This window comes from Solanum stenotomum, chromosome 9 (genome assembly GCF_019186545.1).
Source record: "Solanum stenotomum isolate F172 chromosome 9, ASM1918654v1, whole genome shotgun sequence".
In the NCBI taxonomy this organism is placed as follows: domain Eukaryota; kingdom Viridiplantae; phylum Streptophyta; class Magnoliopsida; order Solanales; family Solanaceae; genus Solanum; species Solanum stenotomum.
In genome coordinates, this window is record NC_064290.1 from 34,194,261 (window position 1) to 34,221,408 (window position 27,148).

The 27,148-nt window shown below is 30.0% G+C and overlaps 2 protein-coding genes and 1 long non-coding RNA gene across 3 annotated transcripts in view; 1 reads left to right on the forward strand and 2 right to left on the reverse strand.

The window, feature by feature from the left end:
• Positions 1-9,628, reverse strand: part of LOC125877729 (uncharacterized) — a 29,289-nt gene extending 19,661 nt beyond the window's left edge. The window contains exons 1-2 of the mRNA XM_049558953.1: positions 9,384-9,628; positions 9,180-9,312 (exon numbers count right to left, since the gene is read on the reverse strand). Coding sequence (XP_049414910.1) covers positions 9,180-9,312; positions 9,384-9,424 — 174 coding nt within the window. The 5' untranslated portion in view covers positions 9,425-9,628. The remainder of the gene's footprint in view (positions 1-9,179; positions 9,313-9,383) is intronic.
• Positions 9,629-11,083: 1,455 nt separating this feature from the next.
• On the forward strand, positions 11,084-14,234 carry LOC125876955 (uncharacterized). Its single transcript, XR_007447561.1, has 3 exons — positions 11,084-11,325; positions 11,423-11,653; positions 13,980-14,234. It is a non-coding gene; the product is annotated as an uncharacterized LOC125876955 (long non-coding RNA).
• A 3,762-nt stretch (positions 14,235-17,996) lies between these two features.
• LOC125877473 (uncharacterized) lies at positions 17,997-18,980 on the reverse strand. Its single transcript, XM_049558760.1, has one exon. It carries the CDS (start codon positions 18,978-18,980, stop codon positions 17,997-17,999), a length of 984 nt encoding a protein of 327 aa, XP_049414717.1.
• Between the last annotated feature and the right edge of the window lie 8,168 nt (positions 18,981-27,148).

Consider the following 27,148-nt stretch of genomic DNA (forward strand, 5'->3'; position numbering starts at 1 on the left):
CTATATTTGATAGTATACAACAACAAATAGATAACTTATGTGGAACCAATGGTGAAGTTTGTTAAAAGAACCAAACAAATTGCTTTCTTGCTTGCCACAGTTAGTATATTATTTTGATTGTTTTATCTTAGGTACAAACACTTTGTATGCCATTACACTCTTGCTAGAATATTAGTATAGAGACAATTAGTCCACCTTTTTTATCGCAAGTTGACTAATTTGTCACATTTCTTTTTTTTTATGACAAGGAAAACCCGCACCCAAGGATAAAATTCCTCTCTTATTTTTGGGCATAATAAGAGATCAAGTTTTCTTGAAACTAACATATGCCCAAAATACACTATGACAAAAACAATGTTTATCGGCAATAAATATGCACATTGACAAAGAGTGTTAGAGTCTTTACCGACATAATTTAATTGTCATTAGATTTAATGTCGCTATAGACTTTAGGGACATTTATAGAGAGTACTAATTGTCTCTGAAAATACATATTAGCGGCAATTAAGCTATCAATTATCGTTAAAGATCATTTTTGTTGTAGTGATAACTCTTTCTTTTGGCTTCTTTCAATTAACTTTGTGACCCTGGAAACTTGGATACAGCCCGACAGACTATCTTTTTGAAAAATATGTCAAGCAACATGACTTTTTCTTCTTGATTAGGTCGCCTTTATTATCATTTGTGGATATTTGTGAGTTTCAAGTTCTCACAAAATTATGCTGTGAGATTTTAATTTGTTATGTATCAAAATTTTGGTTTAGAATATCCAGTGGTGAACAATTCCATTCAAATGCCACGTATTGCTTGGTTGATCATTGTATTAATTCTTTATAACTGCATACTATAACCATAACAATAACTATGGTTGAATTCCAAATAAGTTGGGGTTGGTGATATGAAATCTAAGCAATAGTAATGAATATTCAGAGACAATGAGGAAAAATCTTTATGATATTAACAATTTTGGGGTCATATATGTGGTCGTCAATATATTCATTGGAATGGTTGCCCTAAATCTTATTCCCTTCCCCCGAACCCCTATTATGATTCTTCTGTTATTTGTGATGTTGGTAGGGGCGATGAAGTGGAGAATGCAAAACAAGCAACCAAAAATATGGAGAAACTTATGGAATAGTCCATCCCCAACCAAGGTAAAATGCTTTACTTGGCTGGTGGTTAAAAGAGCATGCCTGACACAAGAAGTTTTGAAGAAGAAAGGGGCCATCATAGTTTCCAGGTGCTTCTTATGCAATGAGACAAATGAAACAAACAGTCATCTATTTTTGCACTGCACCTTTACAGCACAACTTTGGTCTCTATTTCTCAACATAACAAAGACAAGCTGGACTATGCCGGAGCATACTGCAGATTTGCTTAGTTGCTGGATGAAAAGAGGAGGCAACAAAAGTCAAAAGAAGTGGTGGAGGATCATCCCACAATGTATCTGGTGGACAGTTTGGAGAGAGAGAAATGGGAGGTGTTATGAAGATAGATCCAATTCCATCCAGAAAGTTAAATGGAATTGTATAATATCTTTCTACTTTTGGTGTAAAGAAGTAGGTTTAGAGGATATAGATCAGTTTGTAGATATATTAAGATCTTTGTAAGTATCTTGTTTTTTAGTTGTTTTTTTTTTTTTATCTAACACTTTTTGATGGTGTCCAGCATGTCCTTAATGCTGAGGAATACACATTTACCAGTTTCAAAAAAAAAAAAGTTTCACTTATGGAATGTACGGACATGTTGGACAAAGTTAATTCAAAAATCACTGGACAAATATTTGAATGCACAGAAGGGAACAAAAAAATCATGAAATTACTAGATAAGCTTGACGCTATTCAATTAGAAATTACAATCCAAGCTGAATTAGAAGAGATTGAAGCCCAACAAGGAGAAAGTTATGGAGAAACAAAGATAGTGAGCCAATATTGGATACAAGGACAAACTCAACTTCTAAAGCTTGAAGAGTCTATTCGTGATGGTCTGACATACATGACAACCCAACTCATTGAAGAAGAGTTGAGCTCACACAAGAAATAGATCAATTTGGCTCAGATATTCATGACTTAAAGACTCACTTGAACAAAAAGATTAAGGCGTCTGATGCTCAATTACCAATTGTCGTGGATAATGACCAACTAGTGGAGCAAAAAGAGGAATTTCAACCATTCAACTACACCTTATTCCTTAATATCGATGTTGAGAAAGAGTACAAAAGTGAGAATGTTGTAAATAATGTTGCTTTGGAGTTGAGGCAACTTGAATCTCATTCAAAACACTTTTCTATAAAATCTGAACTAATGGATGAGTGTATTGATGAGGAACAAGGGCCCTACATTCTAAAAATTTTTAGTCCACGTAGACAAAACGACATTTCTCACATAAGGGTAAAGAAGTGCAAGATGCGACATATATTACTTGGTTCCTTTATCTTTCTACCACCTCCCCTTGAGAGGAGCAGAAAAATAGATGCAAAGTTAGGGGTACAATTCATAAGTTCAAAGTGGAAAGAAAAATAGTGAATTTACTTGTGTCGTCCCACGACATTAAATTAGGCGCTTATTGGGAGGCAACCCAATTTATAGTGTAACTTCTTATTTTATTTTAATTTTATTAGTGCCATTTTTTTTCTCTTTTGGTCTTTTTTTTTTTTTTTGCAGGTTTTGGTGAAGTCTGAGTATCCAAAATTTGGAGCTAAGGAGCACGTTTGAGCATAAGTGTTGGGTGACGACCCTTGATGAAAATTAAGAGAACATGCTACTAGCTAGGCCTAAAGGCATGAGGGAGTTTTACTAACCCTTGTTTTAAATTTTATTTGATGCTTTGGGGACATAGCATCTTTTTAAGTGTAGGGTGGAAGAATAAATTCCTAATTTTTATTGTTTTATTGAGTCTTTTATTTTTTTTAGGATGGGTTCATCGGCTTTTGTTTTCGGTTCTTTTCCTGAGGATAATCCCTTTGAACAGAGTGTCTTTTATTTTTTTAGGAATAAGTTTATTTTAATTCATTTTTCTTTTGAGAGAAAAGAAAAGACCCTTTTGAGTGGTGTGATACTTGCTATTTAGGCCTAATTTTTTAGTACTACTTTCTTGTGAATGTTTGATTGATAAAAAAAAAATGTAGATTCTTTGACACCTAAGCTCATGGTTGTGACTTTGTATATAGCTTATTTTATTTTGTAGCTTGTTATGATCTTGTCTCTCTTAGAAGTGGAATTGATCCACCTTTATTGATACTTGTGCCATGTGTGGTAAGATTTTGTTTATTCCATGTTTTGCATCTTAGTCTAGAACTTGTCATGAATGTTATTAAAGCGAAATAAAAAGTGTTGCTTTGTTTAGGAGATGATTTTAGGTTTTCTTTGATTTGTCTCGTAAATTTTAGCCTTTTCAGATATTATATCACTAGTTAACCCTTTTGAGCCTGTAGTCTTTTATTGGTAGCCATAGTTTTCCCTTGATTATTTTGTTGAATCCCTAGTTTTTGCACCTTGCTTCCTTGAGCATTATAGCATAGACTTATTCTAATTATCAATTCTGAGAAAAAGAGATGGTTGAGTGAAAAGGTAATCAATGATAGCTACAAAGTGTTTAAAAAGCCCTCTTTGAAAGAATGTGATGTGAAAAAAAAAAAGATGAACAAAAGAAGTTACCTTGATGATGGCCCTGGTCCTTCCAAGGAATCGTGCACCTTAACGCATGTAAAATACGTAAGTTGAGGGTGGCTATTATGAAGGAAAACTTTTAAAAGAGAAGAAAATTATGGGTGATGAAGTCTAAAATTGCAAAGTGCTTAAGGAAGTGTAAGTCACTATTATATAGTTTTCCTACATGTCCCCTAGTCTACATTACAACCCGTTAAAGTCATATTTGATTCTATTCAAGCATGCTTAATTAGTGGAGATGTACATAATGGGCAAGCCTATGGTTCTTTGTACATACATGCGAATTTTATTTGTGAGTGTGAGAGTTGTTCATGATATGAAGTCCTTAATTTATATTCAATCTTTTGAATTGAGTGTGTGGACTATTTCTTCTTGTAAGGGTACTTGTTTCATGATGGATAGGTGATTTTATTAACTTTCTTTGAAGAGAGTAGGTGAGCAAGCTTAAATTTGATGAGTTCAAAGTTTTTCCTTGAGGTTAGGAGGTTAGGAGGTTAGAGGTTTGTTGTTTATTTGGATGTCTTGCATAATGATTGAGAAGTGTACTTGATGTTTTGAAATTGGTATATGGCCTAATTGTTTGTATTAACCAAAGTGATGACATTACTAGTATGATTTTTTGAGATGAGCTTTAATGTTTGCTCGAGGACGAGCAAAAGTTTAAGTGTGGGGTATTGATGTGAGGCCAAAAATATATATTTTCAATCATTATTTGCCACACATTGATTATTTGTATTTGTCCTTTCTAAGCATGGATTTAGCATGGATTTTATGGATTGTGCTAAATAGTGTAATTTATTTGTAGGAATAAATTAGTGTAAAGTTGAAGAACTTTGGAGCTAAAACGAATTAAAGATGGAAGGTTGAAGAAGGAAATCAAGCAAACAGCTTAATAGATTAAACTTTATAAAATAATATATATTTTGGTGGAAGTAGAATTGGAATTGGAATTGAAAATTCCATGTGGCATCATATGAAGAACGAAGATGGGCAAGAAACTCGGCAGAGCACTATTTACACGTACAGGGAATTCTTATTCCGCTTGGATTTGGATTCCTAATTTGTTTTGGACTCAGTTATTTTATTTGGGGTTTTCTACATCTATAAATAGTCCATAGAAATAATTATTTGAGGCAATCAATTAGAGGAAGAGATTAATCATAGGGCATCAAGTAAAAAGTTCAATACTTTTTAGGGTTTTTTTTTGTTTTTCTTTTCTTAGAGATTAGTGGCTAAACGCCCTAGTTATGGGGCTGTAGCTACGAATTGATTGTTGATTATTTAAGGTTTTTGAATTAATTATCGGTTGTCATTATAAGTTACTTCTATATTCTTGTTTTAGTATCTTATGCTTGATCACCATAAGATAAATATATTGTCTAATCTTAAAATCGGGAGAGGAGAGGTTAGATAGACCAGAGAATATAGAGAGCTCGGTCCATCCATTAGATTGAGGTGATTAGTGTTCAGGAGTGACGCCCGGACGAACACCTTGCTTGGTTACGAAATAGGATGAAATATAAATGCTCGTCAGTTAGTCTATTTATCCCCGCTCAACGATGTAGTTAGATAGCTAACTGGAGTAGGCAACGAGAGGTATATAGCCCAACTCATATAATTAACCCTATAAACCAATAACTTGACATTAGTTCTAAGCCAAGAATATGATGCATGAGATTCATTACATGCTACAGCCCCTGGAATTTTTCAACCATTGTAAGTAATTTTATTATTTTGTTCTTGCATTCTTTTAGTTTGACACTCTTAAATAAATAATTAGACTAGTATAATTTAGTAAATAGTTAATTGACAAGTCCTTTGTGTTCGATAATCTGGTTCTTTTAAGAGCCACTATATTACTTGCGCGACCACGTACAGTTGCGTGTGCAATTAGGAGCAACAGTAAGCCTCCATACACATTCTCCAGTAGCTGTAGTTTGTCCCTACAAACTTCTCAACACCAAACTGTGCGTTTGAACTATTTCCCCCATTTGTTGACTCCATACTGCACAAACTTTTTCTCTGCAACTTTCAATCTCCTCCAACAAGACTGAACAAAATTGATAGACAAGAAGGAAAGAACGTTTATGCCAATAAACTAGCTCTTGATACCATAAAACAAAAGCACACGCAGAGAAAAGAAAGCACAAGTGCAGCAGTTGAACAAGAAATTGAACAGAGAAGAACTTTATTTTGCTTGAACTGAAGGCTTTGTTCTTTTACAGCAGGCACTTAGAGTTATATATAAAATAAGCGTTAACTTCTAACTCCTACAATAACTCTAACAAATAAGACTCCTAGCTTAATAAACAACTAACTTAATCATCATTCCTAAAATATAGGAATTGTTATTTGACTCAGTAAACTGCAGAAGTAAAACAGTAAAAGAAAACTCTAAGATGCACTAATTTTTAACACTTTAACGGCTAATGTTGTTCTTTATAACTTCTTGAAATTTAGAAAGAAAGTTTGTCACTTTTGACCAACTATATTCATGGAGATTTTCTTAGACTTCTTTCTTATACTTAAAATCTCTCTATCATACTCTATGACTCATAATTTTTTGTGCAACAATAATGGAAATTAAAAAAATATAGTACTTTATGATTTTGGAGGAACGCTTTGCCTTAAGATAAAATATTGTTGAAAATGTAGTGTATGTACCGAAATACGAATATTATCGAATGATCATATGTAAGCTTAATAAAATAGTTCGATCTCATGTGAAGCACAGGTAATTTACCTAGTATAATATAATATAAAATATAACATCTAAATGGAGTATTTTAAGTTGTGGGTATTAGAGTAATTTAACATTCAAGTTAAGGAGTTCATGTTTTTAAGGTAGTATAGAAAGATATAGAGATAGATAAATAGATAGATTATACAATATTGTGCAACATTAACTATAGAATATTTGGTAGGATTTACATTAAGTGTAAAATAATTTGCTTCCTTTTATCTCTTATTTCTCTTGTGAATAAATACCGATGTAATTTGATGTATTGGATCAACGAATTAAGATAATCACTCTTCAATTTTTCGTGTTTTTTCTGCATTTGACAGCTCATTGGTGTGAAGTGGGTTTATTGTACGAAATTGAATGTTGATGGTTCTATTAACGAGCTCAAGGCAAGACTTGTTATGAAAGGTTACTCACAACTTTTTGGAGTGTATTATTCAATAACTTTTGCTCCAGTTGCTAGACTCTATACTATAAGGTTGTTACTAGCTATTGCTGCTCAAAAAGGTTGGAGAATCTTTCAGTTGGATGTCAAATCAATTTTTTAAAATGGTTTTCTACCAGAGCAAATTTATGAGGAGCAGCCTCAAGGTTTTTCTGTAAAGGGGCATGAAGATAAAGTGTATCCATTAAAAAAAGCCCTTTATGGCTTAAAACAAGCTCAAGGGCTTGGTAAAGTCAGACTGATAAGCATTTGCAAGCCTTGGGTTTTTTAAATAACTATGGTGTTCGTGCTAGCTTTTACACATCTCGATAAATTCCACGGAATACCTATCATCTCCAATCAACAACAAATACCAAGTAATTTTATCTAACAAGGCTAGAATAGATGGAAAAAAATCAACAAGCATTTTTTATGATTCAACTCATGGTTCTCAACCCACTTAACTGTCAACTAGGACACACCATAGGGTTCTTGCAAGGCTTAGGACTTAAGAAAAGCATAAGTGAATCAACTCTATTTATCAACAAAAAGAAATTCTAATATTGTGATTATACCACTTTATGTTAATAATTTTCTTGTAATTGGAAACAACCTTGAAATGATAGACAAATTCAAGGTAGTGATGAAGAAAATGTTCGAAATGACAAACTTGGGAGAAATATCTTACTTTCTTGGAATGCAGATTCATCAAACTCAAACTAAAGCATTCATTTGCCAAAAAAGTATGCAAGGGGGATAATAAAGTAGATTAATGGAAGATTGCAAACCTATGAAAACTCCAATGAATCAGAAAGAGAGGTTTATTAAAGATGATGGTAGTGACAAGGTTGATGGAAGAGTATAGCTAGGAGAAGAAGGCACAAGGCTTGAAATGTTACTCCTCTTGCTTTGATGTGGTCATGTAGGTCATTTGGAAATAGAGGAATAGGGGAGCTTTTGAAGGGGTTGAAATGAATTTTTGCTCGATTGAGGAGTAGTCTCCGATCCCTTATTTTCTTTCTAAGCACCCACGTAGTTCCTATGTGTATAGAGGGTTGGGTGTCGTTTGAGAGAACCATATTTTGTAGGTTTATCCTCCTTTTGGTAAATCACTTGTATATAACCAAGTTGACCGTGCTACTATCAATGAAACCTTTTACTTGATCAAAAAAAAAAAGAAAAGGTTGATGAAGCTTTGTTATAAAAGTATGACTGGGTGTGCATTATCTCACTACCACGGACCTGACATTTTGCAAGCAGTAAGAGCCCGTTTGGATTGGCTGGAAAAAAAAAGCTTTTAAAAAGCAACTTTTTAAAGTCAAAATTAAATGTCTCTTAAGTTAAAAAATAAAAAGTAAGGAGAGTCCTACTTTTGGTTTTTAACTTATTTTAAATTATTTTTAACTTTGTCAAACACTCCCAAAAGCTAAAAATGACTTGAAAGTAGGTTTGGCCAATTTTTAAGCCAAATCAAACAGGCTCTAAGTGTCTTGTCCAGATTCTTAATTGTGCAAGTGAAATGCACATGAAAGCAGCCAAAAGAGTGATAAGTTATGTCAAGGGAACTTTGGACTAAGGTGCTATGTTTTGTAAAATTCTGAAGTTCAAGGTTATTTTGATAGTGATTGAGTTGGGTTAGTTGATGACATGAAAAGTACTTCAGGTAATTATTTTAGCATTGGTTCGGGATGTTTTTCATGATGCTCAAAGAAGCAAGGCATCGTGGTACGTACAGTCAACTGCAGAAGTTGAATTTATAGCTGCAATAGCAGCAGTTAATCAAGATCTTTGGCTAAGGAAGATTCTATAAGATCTTGATCTAGAGCAACAAGGAAGAACATACACATTTGTGGATGATAGGCAGCCATATCGATTTCTCATAATATAGCTTTTCATTTTAGTTTTCCTGGGAAAACAAAACATTCTAATATCATATTGTACTTTCTGAGGGAAGTGCAAGGAAGGAGAGGTCAAATTGGTTTATTGCAAGTCAGAAGATCACATTGCAGATGTATTTACTAAGCCTTGGATTTTTGATAATGAGGATTGGACTATGCAGTTGTTGAGCCAGTAGGAGTGTTGCAGTTGTCTGTAGAACTGCAGCTTGTTTTCAGAAAATGCTTAGCTGGTGCCTAGGTGTCTACAAGACCAAAATTTATAATTAATCTAGAAGAGAGAGAGAACATACGGAAGAAAAGTAAATTGCTATTTTTTTTAGTTGTTTCTCTTTTTCCTAATTTATTTAAAATTATGTTAGTTATTTTAGTTCCTTATTTTCAGTAAGCAGTAAATCAGTTTAGCAATACTCATCAAATCAGAATTGGATTTGGATGGAAACACTCACCCTTCCATAAGCATTAATATCGAGTCCATTATCAAGCAATTTGGCAAGATCTTCCTTCAAAAACCTCTGTTTCGACTCAGCTCTCCGTCTCACCACCTCGATTCGCGTCCTTGTAGCCTTTACTAGCGATTTGCTTCATTCATCCCAAAACCAAAGTGAAAAATCACAAATCTCAAAAAATAAAAGAAAAAAAGCCATACATACCATTTGGAGCTGAAACCACGGGTTAGTATACCGTCAAGCATCTCCGATCTCACTTTTGAGCTTCAAGTATCTATTTGTGAAAACAGATCCGGACGCAGAGATTTTGGATTTGGGAGTTGTAGGGATTTTTTTAACTCAAAATAATACACTTCAACCTCTCCTCTTCTCAACCTTTTGCTTTCTTCCCCCTTTCACTTCGAATTAGATGGACACAAATAGCTTACTATCGACTATCCAGCTTTGAACAACCCATATTATTAATTCAACTTTTGGCTTTGCACAAAAACACATTTAATTTAAAAGACTTAACCCCCGTGGCCCCCTAAAATTGACACTAACTTTTACTTAGACATTTTAATTAGACTTAATCATTTTAGACATCTTATGTCACTCTCTATTGTGTCATTTTGACACGTTTTGCTTATTTAGCCTATTTTACTTATTTTTTTCTCTTCTTCTTTCTCATTTTCAGCTAGTACATCTTCTTACATTTTCTCTCTCAAAAATTTCCAGAAAATCCATCCAAGACTTTTTTCAAACCTTCTATTATCTATGTTGGAAAAACATAATGTCAATATTATTGAACACAATACATACTTGACCTCACCGGTTGATGGCAAGATAAACTTTGCATATAAAAGACTTGAAACAGTACTGATTGTTCAGCAAAACAACTTTAAGAATGTAACCCATTTTCCTGAAAAGAATGGAGAATAAAATTAAGTATAAAAAAAAATCTACAATCTGATTTTAACATATTCACATCGCCATTATAACTTCTAAAATTTCATATTTACAATTCTAAACACTAAATTAAATAAAGAAATAGGAGAAAGTTATGGTGAAGAAGACAATGAAATCAAGTGGGTATTACGAAAAAGACCATGAAAATGGGGGAATATGGCGGAGAAGTTTATAGGGTGGGAATGGGAGAAAAGAAAATGAAAAAGGAGAAATCCGAAGAAGATGACTGTGTTGTGGTGAGAATTTTTTGATGAAGAAGATGATCGGGGTGGGTGGGGGAAGAGGGGTGGGAGGGGAAATCTTCAAAATAATTTGTTTTTAATTGGTCAAAACCCTTTCTATTTGACCTTTAATTTTTTTTGTGTGTTTAATGACATGGCTTTAAAATAAGATGGCATGACATAATTGGTCATTTATTTCATGTGGATATGTTTGGTTAACACTCACGTAGGGTCAACAGAAAATTGTGAAAAAAGTGTCAAAATGACATAACGGGGCATGACATAAAGTGTCTAAAATGAAAAAAAGTCTAGTTAAGGTGTTTAAGTGAAAATTGTTGTCAGCTTTAAAGGGCCACCGATGGGTTAAGCCTAAAATATAGAGTTGCCAAAATCAAATTCAATCCATTTGAATTATTAGCTCAACTTATTAATTTATTTAAAATTATTATATAAAGTTGAACAAGTATATATATATAGAGAGAGGTGAAAAAATCAAACTCAATCCACTCAACTCATTTAGGTTGACCTATCTATTTATTAGTTCAACTCATTTCAACCTATTAAAAATTGGATTAATATATTGACTCTTCTTTTCTTTAAATGAAGTAGACCATATAGGCCTTTATTGAATAATAAAAATCTTCCGACATACCTGATCCAACTGATGCCCAATAACAATACAAAAAGGAAACAAAAGAAGTCCAAGACCTGAAATGTCCGGACATCAAAGTAAAAAGGGGAAGGGGCAAAAGTTTCATCTCCTTCCTCAGAGTACAAACGAAGCAACCATGGATCGATTGAGAGAAACGTCAATGAGCTGGAGAGACATCAAAGTCTTCAAATTCAGTATCCAACTCCACTCCATAACCTAGAAGTTGTCGAGCTTAAGGTGTTTTCACCTAAGACATTCCAAATCTCACGAATGCCATAAAAACAATCTTAATGAAGACTTCTTCCACTCAACAATAGCAGATCTGGTGAGTTCCATAGATGATTATGAAGTTTTTGTTGTCCAGTAATCAAAGAACTGGTGGTAAATCTCCATCTTCTTTCTCTTATGAGTATCGATTCTAGTACCAAAGCTTCAGCTGCAAGCATGCCACTCCAATACTTGCTTATGCCGAGATTTCCAACAGGATAAGTATTTGTTCCTCTCGATCCATTTCGCCCTTGTTGATTTCCTTTTGATTGCTTTCATGCCCTCATCCATCCATTTTTCCAGAACAATGTTTCGCCATCCTCCTCGACTCTCAACAGATTAAGCTTAAATAGCTTATACCACTGCTTGAAATTCAAAAAAAATAGGTAGTCTATTATTCTCACTTATTATCACTAATGCATCTACTTGAATGTTCAAATGCCAGCTATATGAATGCTCTATTATAATGTATATTTTCATGTTATCTTCTCTGCGTATGATCATGGTTAGCAAAGTCTCAATTTTGATATCTTTTTATCCTAAGGCTAGGAAGTTTTTTCTTTATCGTGCCACATTTGGTATGTTCTAAAAATTTGAGTATGTTAGGGCCCGTTTGGCCATGCGATATGATATCATGATATGGAATCATGATATGGTATCATGATATGGAATCATGAGATGAAATTGAAGGTTTGTTTGGACATGCGATATGGAATTTTTGTGTTGTATATTTTCTCATAAACATAAAAAGCCCATAAGTTATAAAACTATTAAAATAGCCCCAATTGTTTATTCAATCTTATCAAGTAAACAAAAAATTATAAAATCGCATAATAAATTATTACAAAATTATTTGTTCTCCACTTAAGTAATTGTTTCATCTAACTTTAATTTAATAAAAAAAATTGAACATAAATTGTAGTGTACTAGTCTTTAATATAACCCTCCCACATAGTACGGACAATTTCCTCACGTTGAACTTGCATTTCTCGATCATGTGACCAAGAAGACGAACCAACATTGTTACTTTGAGGTGTGAGTTAAAGTGACTATATGTTGGTGAGAATAATAAATTTTATGTCGGTGAGAATAATAAATTTTAAAAAGTAATGATGTGATTATAAATTTTATTTACATATGAAACAAATGGTTAGTAGATATAAATGTGGGGTTGTTTTAACAAAAAATAAACTCATGGATCAATTGTTGTATTAAAATATCTCAAATCATGATATGAAATCATATGGTGATTCCATATCATGGTTTTTGGAGAATATGATATCACCTCTCATGATATGGAATCATGAGATGAAATCAGCGTAAAATCGCATGTCCAAACGCTGATTTCATCTCACGATATCATATCGTCGCATGGCCAAACGCCTACTTAGTCTTTGAGTACCTGCAAAATAGAATAACCCAAATTGACTCATTAGAAATCCTATCAAAATATTTTTAATAAACTTGGTTTTTAATTTGATATGTTATATATAGTCATAATAAAGAAAGAATAAATTTATTAGGTATTAAAATATTTTGGAAGGAATAAATAAAATAATTAAACATAGTAAAAATTGATAAGATTTGCATATACTATACCCTATCTAGACCTCACTTAGTTGGATTTCACCGGGTATATTGTTGTTGTTGTTAGTAAAGATTGGGTTGGGTTGAGTTACATTAAATCTTATCTGGATCTATCCCTCATTACTTGACCCGTTTTAACCCAATCTATTTTGATCCAAGCAAAATTGGGTTGGATTGGGTCTTAACCCATTTGTTGTCCTAGTCCATTATGACCCGTTCAAATTTGACTCAACCCGTCCAATTGTCACCCCTAGACACATGCATCCTAATGACATATATATATGTGTCTACATGACATAATACAAATCAATTCAGTTGTATTTCAAGTAAATTGTCATGTAGGAAAAATGTGTCTATTTATTCAATTTTATATAAGTTAAATGTCTACTTGTGCACACCAAAATTAAAAGACCTGAATATCAATGAAAACAAGTTGAAAAGCATATTATATACTAGTGTAGAGTATGTGTGTTGCACACTTGTGTCACATCAATAATAATAGGATGGACAAATTGCTCAAAAAGAGCCAAGACTTGAAACATGATTAGGCAAAAATAGTTATAGTTTGCTAATTACAATTTGTAGCTACGTGTTAGAGGAGGAGAGAGGCGAGGGAGATTGGGAGAGTGAGGATAGGCACGAGCGAGATTGGAGAGGGAGGAGAGAGGTGAGCGGGAGAGGGTAGAAAGTAGAGAGAGGCGAATTGTATTTGTATATCTATCAGATAATTTTATATATATATATAATTGGTATATATGCATATGTATTAATGATTGTATTTGTATATTTGCATAATTGTATATATATAATTAGTATGTATATGCATCAATGAATGCCATAATATTAGCAAATACAAATTGTATCAATGAATAAATTGTATACAATCAAATCAATTTGTATTTGTATATGTATAATTTATTTGTCATCATTTGTATCAATGTTTTTATCAACGAATAAATCTGTATTTGTATTTGTATCACTAAAGAGATTTGTAGAGTTGACACTTACAATTTGTATTTGTATAATTGATTGTTATCATTTGTGTTTTGTATAAACAAATTGATTGTTATCATTTGTGTTTGTATAAACGACTGTTAACATTTGTATTTGTATAATTTCTGGTAGAAATAAGCAAGAGAGAGACTATGCAGGGAGAGGAGAGACGCAAGGGAGAGATGATTGAAAAAAGAGGAGAGAGGAAAGCGAGATTTCAAAGAGAGGTGAGAGAGAGGATGAGAGGAGATATGTAAGACCATCTCCAACCCATCTCTATTTTACCCTCCATTCTCTATATTTGAAGGGTAAAAATAGAGAATATCCTCTCCAACTCATCTTTATATTACTCTCTATTCCTATTTATAGATATGTGAATAATAGTTCTCCAAACTATTCATACTCTCTATTTTACTTTTTTCTTATTTTATTATTATTTCTATTATTTTTCAGTGAACATATTATTTTACATATAATCCCATTAATTAAATATAATATTCGTTATTCTTTTTAAATATTATATAATATATTTTTTAAATGTATTAAATAATATATTCTATTTTCATCCCGAATTAATAATATGTTAATTTATTTTTGCAATTTTCGTCACTAATATAATTTGAAAATCTTCTATTTGAACAAATTTTTAGTTAGCTATAAAAAAATTAAGGACAAAAATGCTCATTTTTAACTCCGTAATGCATTAACAAAACATTTACGGGAGCAATATAATAATCTTGAAAGTTGAGTATTTATGTAATGTTTATGTAATTGTATTTCATTAATGATTTCACTTTTATTTGAATTGTCCATTAATTTGTATGTTATGTAATATTTGCTTGCAGTTTATGTTATTTAAAAAATTAAAATAAAATATTTTATATTTTATTTTTAATAAATAATTTGAAAAATTAAAATATTATATCACATGTAAATTATATAAAATGATTATTTGGGGAAAAAGAAGAAGAATGGTTTATATTATGAAATAAGAAATTAAGAATGAAATAAAAATAATAATATAATATTGAGGAGAGAGAAAAAGATTCTTTTTTAGAGAGAAAAATAGATAATTGGATTGAAGTTGGTTGTCTAAAAAAATAGAGAACTCTATATTTAGAGAATAAAATAGAGTATAGGGTTGGAGATGCCCTAAATACGATAAAGGTTAGCCGTGAATCTATCTATATATAATAAGAGAAGTAAAAGTGGCATGTGTCAGCACCACAAAAATTCAATAATTTTAAAATTTTAAAAATAATTTAAAAATATTTTAAATATGTATCTAATACTAACCCAAAATAAAAAATAAAAAAGAGTAGCCAACTAAATAATTCAATGTTTCTTTTTTTCCTAAAATTAAAAATTAGTCACTGTTTTTTAATTTGAATTTAAAAATATAAAAATAAAACTGAATAGTTTAATAAGTACGGACTCTATAGGTAATGGTTCCTAAATTATAGATAATTGATTAACATAAGATTATTGTTTTAAGAAAATTAACTATTTAAAACATTAATCAAGATCTATATTACATTGGACAAATCATGAATTTTATTTTTTCTTTACACTTTTTTTTAATCACATTTTAAAGTTTCATATGAAGAAAATTAGGGGAAAATTAAAAAGCAACGTGGGTCTAAGATAAAAACAAAACTAACTTGGGTGCATTTTTAGAATTTTGACTTTATCTTAAACAATTGAGATTTTTGAATTCAAAATTGATTATAACTTCTATTTACAGTTTTAGAGTTTTACCTTTTTTGATCTTTGTTTTCTCTCTCTATAAATACAAAACATAATATTTACGTTCTTTTTTTTTATGTGATTTTATTTTTGAAAGAGAATCATCGTGAGAAATTTTGATTATGCTTCATGGCTTTCAGGTAACAAACTAAATTATTCTCTTTTTTTTTTCGATGAGTTATCTCTTTGCACCGTTTCTATAATAAAAATTGAATGAAGAAAATACTTAGCATAAACAAGAGGATCTTCATTTGAAGGATTCAAATTCAACATAAGATTGAAGTGAAAGTATTGCGACTTAGTCTTAAATAGTTATATATTACGAATATATGAAAATGTTGATCAACTTTTTGAATGAATTGACAACATTATACGTGAATTTTTATATGTAGTATTTTAGTATTATCATTGCATATATTGAAGCCACAATTCCTGAACGAAGAACTCTTCGTCTCTTAGAATTAGAGTTTTAAGAAATCACTTTAAATATAGTTATAGTGTACATAAGTAATTGCATTGAAGAATCTTCTTAGCATAAATTATCACTTAATTCATTAAAGGTAAATTAATTATTAGTTTAAGTTACTAATTTTTTTATTATTATTATATTAAAGTGTCCATCTTATTATAATTGCAAATAACTTGATAATTTGTAAAATTTAATGTAACAGTAATATTCAGACATGCTTACTACACTTCACTTTGATTAACTCATAGCATACTAAGAAAAAAAGAGAAAGAAAAGAGAGTTCTCATATGAGGGAGAAAGTGCACACTTATAATTTATAACCATTTGACCGATAGCTATATAATGAGCAGAGGCGTATCCAGGATCTCAAGAACATGGGGGCACCATTATCTTCAAAATAGACAATTAATTCAATTATATAAATTTTACGGTGAGAACAAGTTGACGAGCAAGTAGGTAGTAGCAATCTTTATATAGTAATATATTAGCAAAAAACATCATTTACTTACAATTGTCCTCGACGAGTTTTCATATTTTGAAAACGGTCAATAATGGCATCATTACTTACATTTTTAAATATACTACGCTCTATATAGCAAACTAAACAACCACTCAAAAGATCTTCATCCATCCTATTACGCAAATCATTCTTTATGTACTTCATTGATGAGAATGCTCTTTCCACGCTTGCGGTAGCAACAGGAATAATCAAAGTTAACTTCACAAGTAGATACACAAGTGACCAAGTTTGATCTAGTTTTGTCTCATCATCACTTTTGCAAGATCCTTGATTCCCTTCAAGTTGAGAAACTTTCTATCACACTTTTGAGCATAGACAATAAAATCATCAAGTTGAAAATTGAGTTCCCGAAGCTCTTTCACCAAACTCATTTGGGTAGTACTCGGCTAGTTTCATTATCTTATCCTTGTGAAAATTAGCAAATGAATCAACCGGACTCAAACTAGCCATACCGAGGAGCAAGTCACTAATCACCGCATCAAAACGATTATTGAGTTCTTGAAGTGCCAAATCAATGACGGCATAAAATACTTCCACACGAAAGTGATGCAAATATGAAATATTGGACCTCTTACGCTTCAACTTCCCATTAGAGTAGTTTTCATTCATTTTGGAAATTGAAATTCCATGTTTACCACAAAATAAGCTAACCTCATCCATCATAGAGTCTCATTCATCCTCTCTCATCATTTGCAATTGTTTCTTTGAAAGGTCAAGCAATCCCATAGCATTAACGATATCTTGATCTTTCTTTTGTAAAACTTTATTCAACTCATTCGTCAATAGCAACACCTTAAACATCAAGTGCAACATAAAGACAAATTCAAATTCATGAATCTTGCTCAAAAGATTTTTCGCTGCAAATCTATCAAGATGATATGGACAATCACGTTTCATATCCTTAAGCACATTAACAATTGAAGAAAAAAAATCAGGAAATTGTCCAAGGTTTTAAAATGAGACCCCCAACGAGTATCACCCGGTCGTTGGAGGCCACGTTCTTGATTCAAACCTTGCCCTGTATGAACTTCTCCAAATTTAAGCAACTCTTCCAACTTATCTTCTTGATGTTGTCGAAGTGAATCTCTGCGTTTAAATGAAGCTCCAATAGTATTCAAAATATTAGTGAGAACATAAAAAAAATTATCCACATCCGAATTCTTTTTGGAAAGACCTACAAGTGCCAATTGCAATTGGTGAGCAAACCAGTGAATATAATATGCATATGACGTATCTTGTAAAATCAAAGACTTGAGACCATTTATTTCCCCTTGCATATTACTAGCCCCATCATAACCTTGACCACGTATTTTGGATGTACATAATGAGTGATCCAAAAGCAAAGAATAAATTGCTTTTTTTAATGATTGAGAAGATGTATCATTTACGTGGACAATACCCAAGAATCGCTCTATCACCATTCCCTTTTGTTGACATATCTCAAAATTAGAGCCATTTGCTCCTTATGAGAAACATCCTTTGATTCATCAACTAATATTCCAAAATAATCACCGTCCAAGTCTTCAATGATAGCCTTAGTTGTTTCTTTAGCACAAGCCTCCACAATATCTTTTTGAATTGTCGGACAAATCATCATATCATTTTGTGGAGCATTACCTAATATTACTCTTCCCACATCAAAACTTCTATCCCCAAACCATTTCAAAAGTTCAAGAAAAGCACCCTTATATTCGGAACCTTCACTTTCATCATGTCCACGAAATGGAAATCCCGATGTAAAGAGAAATCTTGCTACATCAATTGAGGCATTTAAACGCATCCGATAATCACTTCTCGCCTTTTCACTTTGCTTGTCAAAAGAAGATTGGATCAATTGTCGTTGGTTTTTCAAATCTTGCATCCTATTGAAACATTTATGATGGATACTATTTACCTTACCAACATGTTTTTTGAATCTTTCTAAAGCTTTGTTCCAACACCTAAAATCATCTCTTGTAAATGAATCTCCGACATTTCCACGACTTTCAAGTTCATTCTTGAACAAATAACAACACAAACAAAATGCCGCGTCTGCTTTAATGCTATATTCCAACCATTGAGATCTTCTCTTAAACCAAGTTGGTCGAAATTGACGCATTTTTTCTCCAAACTTAGTTTTGGGGAAGATATGATCAACAGGCTGACATGGCTTTTTTTGAAGGTAATACCTCCTTACCGCATCTCGAATATTAGGACCATAAGATGAAATAGGCATTCGATCTTTGGGATCTGCTTCAAGAGATTTAAAATCAAGCATATTATCCATATTTGAAAGTGGAAAAGAATTTGTATGTCTTTGAATTTCCGGAGCAACTTGTGAACTCACAAATGGTTGATTAGAGCTAGAACTTGGTTGACCATCTTTTGGCTTTGGTAACTTGATGAGAAACTTATCCATTTGTGATTTGATGAATTGATTGTAAGAATTATTTTACCTACAAAATTAAATATTCACACTTCTATTCAATCTTATAAAAACAAAATAATTTTTAAAAAATATTAGCACAAATAACAAGTTTACTAATAAAAGAATCACAATTATTAGATAACTATTTAGAAATCAAGAAATTCTTATAAATTTAAATATTCAAGCAATCAAATAATGGAACCACTTCATAAATCAAGAAAAACATATAAAACAAATGAAGTACATTAATAAATAATTTTTTTTTTTTAGATAACATACCATGTTACTTGTTCTCAAATCTCACTTCTACTTCACCATGAACAACAAAGTGGAAATGTGGAATGAAGCCAAAAGAAGAACAATATGATGTCTTTACTCCTTTTTAATTTTTAGTTTAGGGCATTGAAAAGTCAAAAGAAAAAGTTTTAAAAAATAAATAAGAAAAACGTCTAAAGAAAGAAGGAAAGAAAAAAAGAAAGTAAAAAATATAATTGGACTTTATTGACACTTCTAGCTTAAGGTCTAGACATAGCTAATGCAACCTAAAAATATAGGTAATTGAACCTCTTTTTATTTATAAATTATTAAAATGATCTATGAAAAGTGGCACATTTTGTTATATTAATTAAAAATTAAAAATATTAATGTGGATAGAAAAATTTAAACCACAAATCTATAAGTTATGCACCCCCTATTTGTACTTACTTATCAATATACTAGAGTATTCTTTTTAACCTTGGGTTCACCAATACAAATTTAAAAAGATAATTAGAAAAATAATAGTATTATATAGGGGTTAGGAAGGGGAGGATGGGTGCATGTGAACCCCCTCCCCTTATGTGTAACCTATTTTTTATTTGTACTTATTGATTAATTTAGGCATACTAAAATTTATACTAAAAAGTTAAAAATTGCTTATTTCAATCATTTGTGCCTGTTATCATTTCTCAAGTATTCTTTAAGCTGAGTGACATTATTACTTACTTGCCAAATTCACAATAAATGATGTATTCCTCTAAATTGATATATAAATGATTTTAAATTTAATTAAATAGTAACATGTTAAATTTAAAAATTAAAACTTTTAATTCATCCCTAAAATCAAATTTAACCGTGATTCAACATATAAATAACAATTTATTATAATAAGACATGTTAAATATTAATTTAAATTTCCTACGTATAATGAAAATTAATTTAGAAATGTTCATGAATTCAAAATTTTATTGAAACTTATACATAAATAGAGGATAAAATAAAAGTAAATGCATGATTTTAATAATTATAGAATAAAATTAAATTTTAAATAATCAAGAAATAATTAAATATAAATCCGTTTACAATTAAAAACCACACAACCTTTTCAGTTTCAAAAGGAAGTTACACATGTTGTTACATGTTTCAGATCCTATACTTTTGAAACCATATTTCCACAAATATGTCTGAGATAAAATCACATTTCTAAAATTCATTTGTCTACATTTACTTAAATTTTAAATTATTGTTAATTATTTTTCAAATTTTATATATATAAAAAACTTCTAACCAAAAATATTACTACCAAATAATCAACAAAAAATTGACATTTCTAGGGCAAACCTTTGAAAGATTTGTATGTTTTATAAAAGTTTTTAAAAAAAAAACAAATGCAATTGTTTTCCCATTTTAAACTTAAAAATAAAAATAAAAGTTGAATTCTAAGTTGAGAATAAATTTATAAATAAACAAATTATGTATAGTTTATTACTTTAGAGTTGAAATAGCTATTTTAAATTTGAATTAAGATGTAAGCATTTTCAACTATTTAATTATAATTAAAAAATAAAAACTTAAATGCATGTGTTTTTTTGAAATGATTAGTTAGAATTCTCACACCATTGTAATTTTTCCATTTAAAAAAAATAATAATAAAAAGAAAGGAAAAGGGCCTAAAATACCCTTGAACTATTGGAAATGGTACAAAATTACCCTCCATCCACCTATTGGCTCTCAAATAGCCCTGACATCCACCTATTGGCTCCCAAATACCCCTGACATTCGCCTATTGGCTGCCAAATACCCTTCCATCCACCTTTGGGTCCAATATTGACCACTTTTTATAGCGGATTATCATTTAAATAATTTTTTTAAAATACCTAGCGACCATCTATTGACTACAATTAAAATACTTAAATTAATTTACAAACTCATCCATTATACCCTATCCAAATTGACTAGACTTGACTCAAATTAATTATACCCGACCCTTATTAACTACACCCGCCCCGAATTACATTTACCCCATCGATTAAAACAAATACACCCTTCATTCCAAACATATCACTTCCTCTTTCAACCTTACTTCCCCAATATATTTGCTTACAATCTCAAAAAACACTACCTAAATACACTCGTGTATCACCATAAAAAATAATGAGTGTTTTGATGATTTCTTATGGTGATACATGTGTGTATTTAAGTACTATTTTTCGAGATTGTACGCGAATATATTAAGGAAGAAGGTTGAAAGATGAAGTGAAATGTTGGCAATAAAGGGTGTATTTTTTTTATATCGGTGGGGTAAATATAATTTGGGACGCGTGTAATTAATTAATTAGGTCGGGTGTGATTAATTTGGGTAATGTATAATTAATCATGAGTGAGTTTGTAAATTAATTTAAATAATTAAATTACAGCCAACAATTGGTCGCCACATATTTAAAAAATATTTAAATGATAATCCGATGACAAGGGTATTTGAGAGCCAATAGGTGTATGACAGGGATATTTGGGAGCCAATAGGTGGATGGGGGGTAATTTTGTAACATTTCCAATAGTTTACGGGTATTTTAGGCCCTTTTCCGTTCTTTTTATTATTATTATTTTTTAAATGGAAAAATTACGATTGTGTGAGAATTCTAACTAATCATTTCAAAAAAACACATGCATTTAAGTTTTTATTTTTTAATTATAATTAAATAGTTGAAAATGCTTACATCTTAATTCAAATTTAAAATAGCTATATCAACTCTAAAGTAATAAACTATACATAATTTCTTTATTTATAAATTTATTCTCAACTTAGAATTCAACTTTTTTTTAAAAAAATAAAAATAAAAAGAATAGAAAAGAGTCCTATTAACTGTGGTAACATTCTAATTGTGTATTACAATTCGGCAATTCATACGATTATTGTGTGTTACGGTTACGGATAATGCTTATCATTCAATTTTTATTTTTTGTGTTTCAGTTATTCTATTTTTTTAAATTTTGAAATCAATTTATCTAAAAAAAATAATTTAATTGTTAGTAAAGTGTGAACTGGAGAGGAAATATTGGGAAAGTGGGTTTTTAAATAGGAGTTTCTACTAACTCTTTGTTTAGTTTCTGTTTTGTTTTTATTGTATTTTTTTTGTTAAATTATGATTAACAATTTTTATTATATTACTTTTTTGTTAAATTTTAATTCATAAATTAAAATTATTTGAATTATGGAATTTTAAATTGGAAGTAGAAAATTCTTAATCAATTTACTTATATTTTAGGAATTCACTACTTCCCTTTACATTACTCAAAATTAAAACGGAAAAGGACCAAAACTACTCTTGAACTATGTGAAAAGGTCTAAAAATACCCTTCCATTTACCTTTTTGGCTCACCTATACCCCTCCACTCACCTTTTTGGCCCACTTGCACCCTTTCATTCAACATTTTGACTAACTTATACCTTTATGACTAACCACCAAAGTTTATTTTGTTTTATTTTTTTGAAAAAAATATTATTTTTCATTTTCTTATTAGATAAAATAAAAAATTCATCTCGATTAGTTTTTTTCCCATAATCTATTCAAATAAAAAAATATATACCTCTTCAAGACCCAATATTTTTATTAAAAAAATCTAGTAATTTTTGTTTTTGCTCTATTTTTTTTTTTAAAAAAAGTTTTTTTTAAAATAATTAATATATTATAAGAATATTAATAGTGCCACACTATCTATATTCCTTTTTTTTTTTAAAAAAAAAGATAAATACTTTTCAAAGAAAAAGTTCCACAAACAATTTTACTTAAACATTAACTCATTAAAAAAAGAAAAAAAAAGCAGATGGACGGTTGTAGCCATAGGGAAAATTTAAGTAGGAAAATAGAGAAAAATGTGTGTATGTATTTATGGATAAGATAATATATTGTTATGATTATGATATAATAAATTTATTTATAAAATATTAATCATCTATATCATGTTTAGAATCTTGATTTAATTAATTAACTATTAGCCGTTAATTTTTTCTTATGTCATGCGTCTTCAATCTAAGTAAAAATTTGAGGAAATGGAGAGGAGTTGGATTCAAAAATAAATAAATAGTAAAAAAACTACAATAATTTTTTTATATATATAAAAAATTGGGGTCTTGAAGAGGTATATTGCTTTGGTTTGGATAAATAATGAGAAATAATCTAATTGAGGTGTGGCTCTTTATATTATCCAATAGGAGAATGACACATAATAAATCTTTTTTTAAAAAAAAATAAAGAGAAAATTGTTAGTTTCAAGGGTATAAGTGAGCCAAAAAGGTGAATGGAAGGGTATTTTTAGACCAAAAGATAGATGAAGGATATTTTTAAACCTTTTCTATAGTTTAGGAGTATTTTTGGCCCTTTTCCGAAATTAAAAAGATAAAAATATTTACATAAATTTAAAATTGATCCCACTAACTTATTTAAAACTAATCCATTAATTTTAAAATAATTAACTGCAAAATACATGCATGTGTTTTTTTTTTTTGCAAAATATAATTTTGTAAATTTATTTTTTATAAATATTCATTTTTTAATAAAGAATCTTTTAAGATAAATTTTATATTTAATAATAAATACTATTTTTATGAGGAATTATAGTGCATATGGTTGCATTAGTATTTTTTAAAAACAAATTATTAAATATCACAAATCTGTAATCTATAGTTAAAAAAACAACCTGTCATAATTTTTTAAACATTTAAAAAAAACAATTTTATTTTCCTTTTCTTTGAATTGATGATTTGAAATTAACCTTATCAATCTCAACAACATTTTTTCCGTGATAATAGCATGTTGATGGTACTTATAATTTATTAACTTCATCTAATTAATATTAAAAATAATATATTAATTATTTATGTAAAATTAGTTAAAGTTTTTATACTATGTGAAAATATACATATTTACTAAAGAATTAAAACATATTTAAAAAAGCTAAACAAATCTAAAAATCCATAAATTAAAAAAAGAGATTTATAGTAAATTAAAGGAATAGAAGCTGATCCGTTTTTTCATCTTTAAGCTTTTTCTTTGCACTAAATTATTTTTATGTGGTATATATTTAATTAACTTACTTATAGTAATTTTTTTAAATTGATCACCGAAATTAATTATTTTGTACATTCTTATTTTATGCAATTATTTGATTAAATATAATCGTCCTATTTTGCAGGATTGAACGAGAGATGATTGTGCTAAAGAGATTGCAACATGCTTTGTAAATTATATTTTTAATACTAGGTTTTAGATTTATCTATAAATTTAAAATTTATTTAATTAGCACAAGTATTAATTTAACAAACACCATATATGCTTTTATTTTTCATTATACTAGAAGAAGGGGAAGTTGTTAGAACAATGTTTGGTGTTTTTATGAAGAACATATCATCATTGCACATATATTGTTAGCATTAATTGTATATATAATATTAAAATATTATATATGATTATACATATACTTTGTTACTCAATAATAATTTATATTAGTGATTTCTAAATTTTAAAATATCCGCGCAACGTGCGGGTACGTATACTAGTGATAATTAATGCAAACTGTAGTTATCTTAATTAATTAACTAGTATATGTTTGCTTATCCATGTAAGTTTCCCATTTCTTTATCGTATCTTAGGACATGTTTGGAAAGTCACTCTTGTAATTGGATTTGGTGTAATTGGGTGTAAATACAATGTCTAGCGTGTTTGGTTGGCCATGTAATTACTTGGTCAGCAGGTAATTGTGTAATTAGCAGAGGGTGATTACACTATCTAATTCTCAAGGAGGGGTTATGAATTACTGGTAATTACATGGTGTAATTACAAGTTGTGTACTTTTTAATTTCTTCTTTTTAATTTTTCGTTTTAATTTATTTTTTATATCTATTATTTTAAATTCTTTTTTATTATTATTATTTTAAAAAAATTAAAAGTTTATTTTTTATTTTTTATTATTTATATTTCATCTCCTTCTCATTCTCAACATTTACTTCATCTGATTGTGTGTAATTTTTTGTATTATATATTTTTATGCCATGTTTATTTTTTATGGGGATGTTTTAATATTATTAAAAATATATTATATGTCACATTATGTATCATGTTATGTCTATTGGTGGACATTACATTTGTATCTCTTTACTCTTAACAATTGTGGAAGAATGTGGTCATTAGTTATAGTAACTTTTGTGACCACCAACTCTTCATTTCACCCATTATTGTAACTTATGTAACCTATTGGTCATTTACTTATCCAATTTACTACCCATTATCTTCCTATTAATTGCAAGGAAGAATTCCTCACCTATAAATAGTGTGGTCTTACTCTGGGTTGACTATATCAAGAGATAGATGTGAAAGAGTGCAAGAAAGATGATAAGTAAGAAACATTGTAGTGTATAATAGTGAAAGAGAGAGTTGAGAAAAAGAAAATATTTGAAGTCTACAACTTTATTCATTATACAAAAGAGAGTATTTATATGTTGAAAAAAGTGTTCTTTTTGTGGAGTCTTGGACTCTTTAACTAATCCGGAGTTGCTTGAGTTGTACGACGTTGTTGAGTTGTTGTATCCCAGAGGTGGAAGGTCAAGAGTGATACTATTGGATCAGTGTAGATTATGTCGAAGTGAGCTTGAATCTCCTTAATGAGAGCAAGATAGCTGCGCCTCAACCTGAATACTTTTTTTATTCATTTTTTGTTCATTTTAGTTTCAACTGTAATTTATTTTATTTGCGGTATATTACACCAATATTTTTTTATTAGCATAATTCTGTTGATATACTAATTTTTAAATTAAAGGAGAATTCATTGTTGAGTAAGGTTATAAACTTACATTTTTCTTTTCTTTTAAATCATCTGTATGTATGTTTTGTTGAAATTTGACATAAGAGCATTATGTTAATTTTTTTGTTTTGAATTTAAAACTTATCTTATATTTTCAATTTCATTTGTTTTAGTAGTATTGACTTGAGACTTCACATTGCAAGTCATTTATTTTTTAGTTAGACGTGATAGATTATCTTTTTTATCAAGCATTTTAATAATTTATGACATTTTATTTATAATATTAATCTTTTTGTCAAGCATGCATTTCATGATTGTAACGATCCTCTTAGCTGTTTTATGAATTTTACTTGATTTGTCCATTTTAACACTCCGTGTAATTTTTATATGTGATTTATGACTTACATGGATGAATAGTATGGGTCCTTAGGTGTTCAAGAGCGAATTAAGTCATTGATTGAGTTCTTGAGTTTTAATAAGCTAAGTTTGATCATGGTCAACTTTTGATAAATGCTATTTTGATGTTCCCAATAGGCAGGAACTGTCACAACCCTAAAATGGATGTGATGACACTCGTTTTATCCCACCAAGACAAGTCAACATAAAACCCAAATAATACGATAAATGCAGAAATTCACAATTTACTTAAAGGCGGAATGGTCTGGTGGACCCTTGTACTTGTATCTGTTTGTATTGTGAACCCTTCTACTTATCCTTTTGTCATTTGGACCCCTGAACCCATCCAAACCCAACATTTTAAACACTTTGTTTTTATGTGGCATCCTATGTGGAAAGACTCCACATGGAGCGTGTGATACACACAAGGTAAGAGCGTGAGACGCCTTAAAAATAAACTAACGGTCAGATTTTGACCTTTAATGGCCATCTTTCTTCTTTATTTTCACTCAAACACCATTGTTGGACAAATTTGAGCTTTTTTCTCCTCTTTTTCTCGATTTTGTCTCTTCAATTTTTTTTCTATTTTATTTTTGGTGCCTTTATTTTTTCCTTCGATCTACTCATCTTTTTTTTGTGTGTGATTCTATTGTATTTTTGTTTCATTTTTTTTGTGTGTGGTTCTATTGTATTTTTGTTGGTTTGAT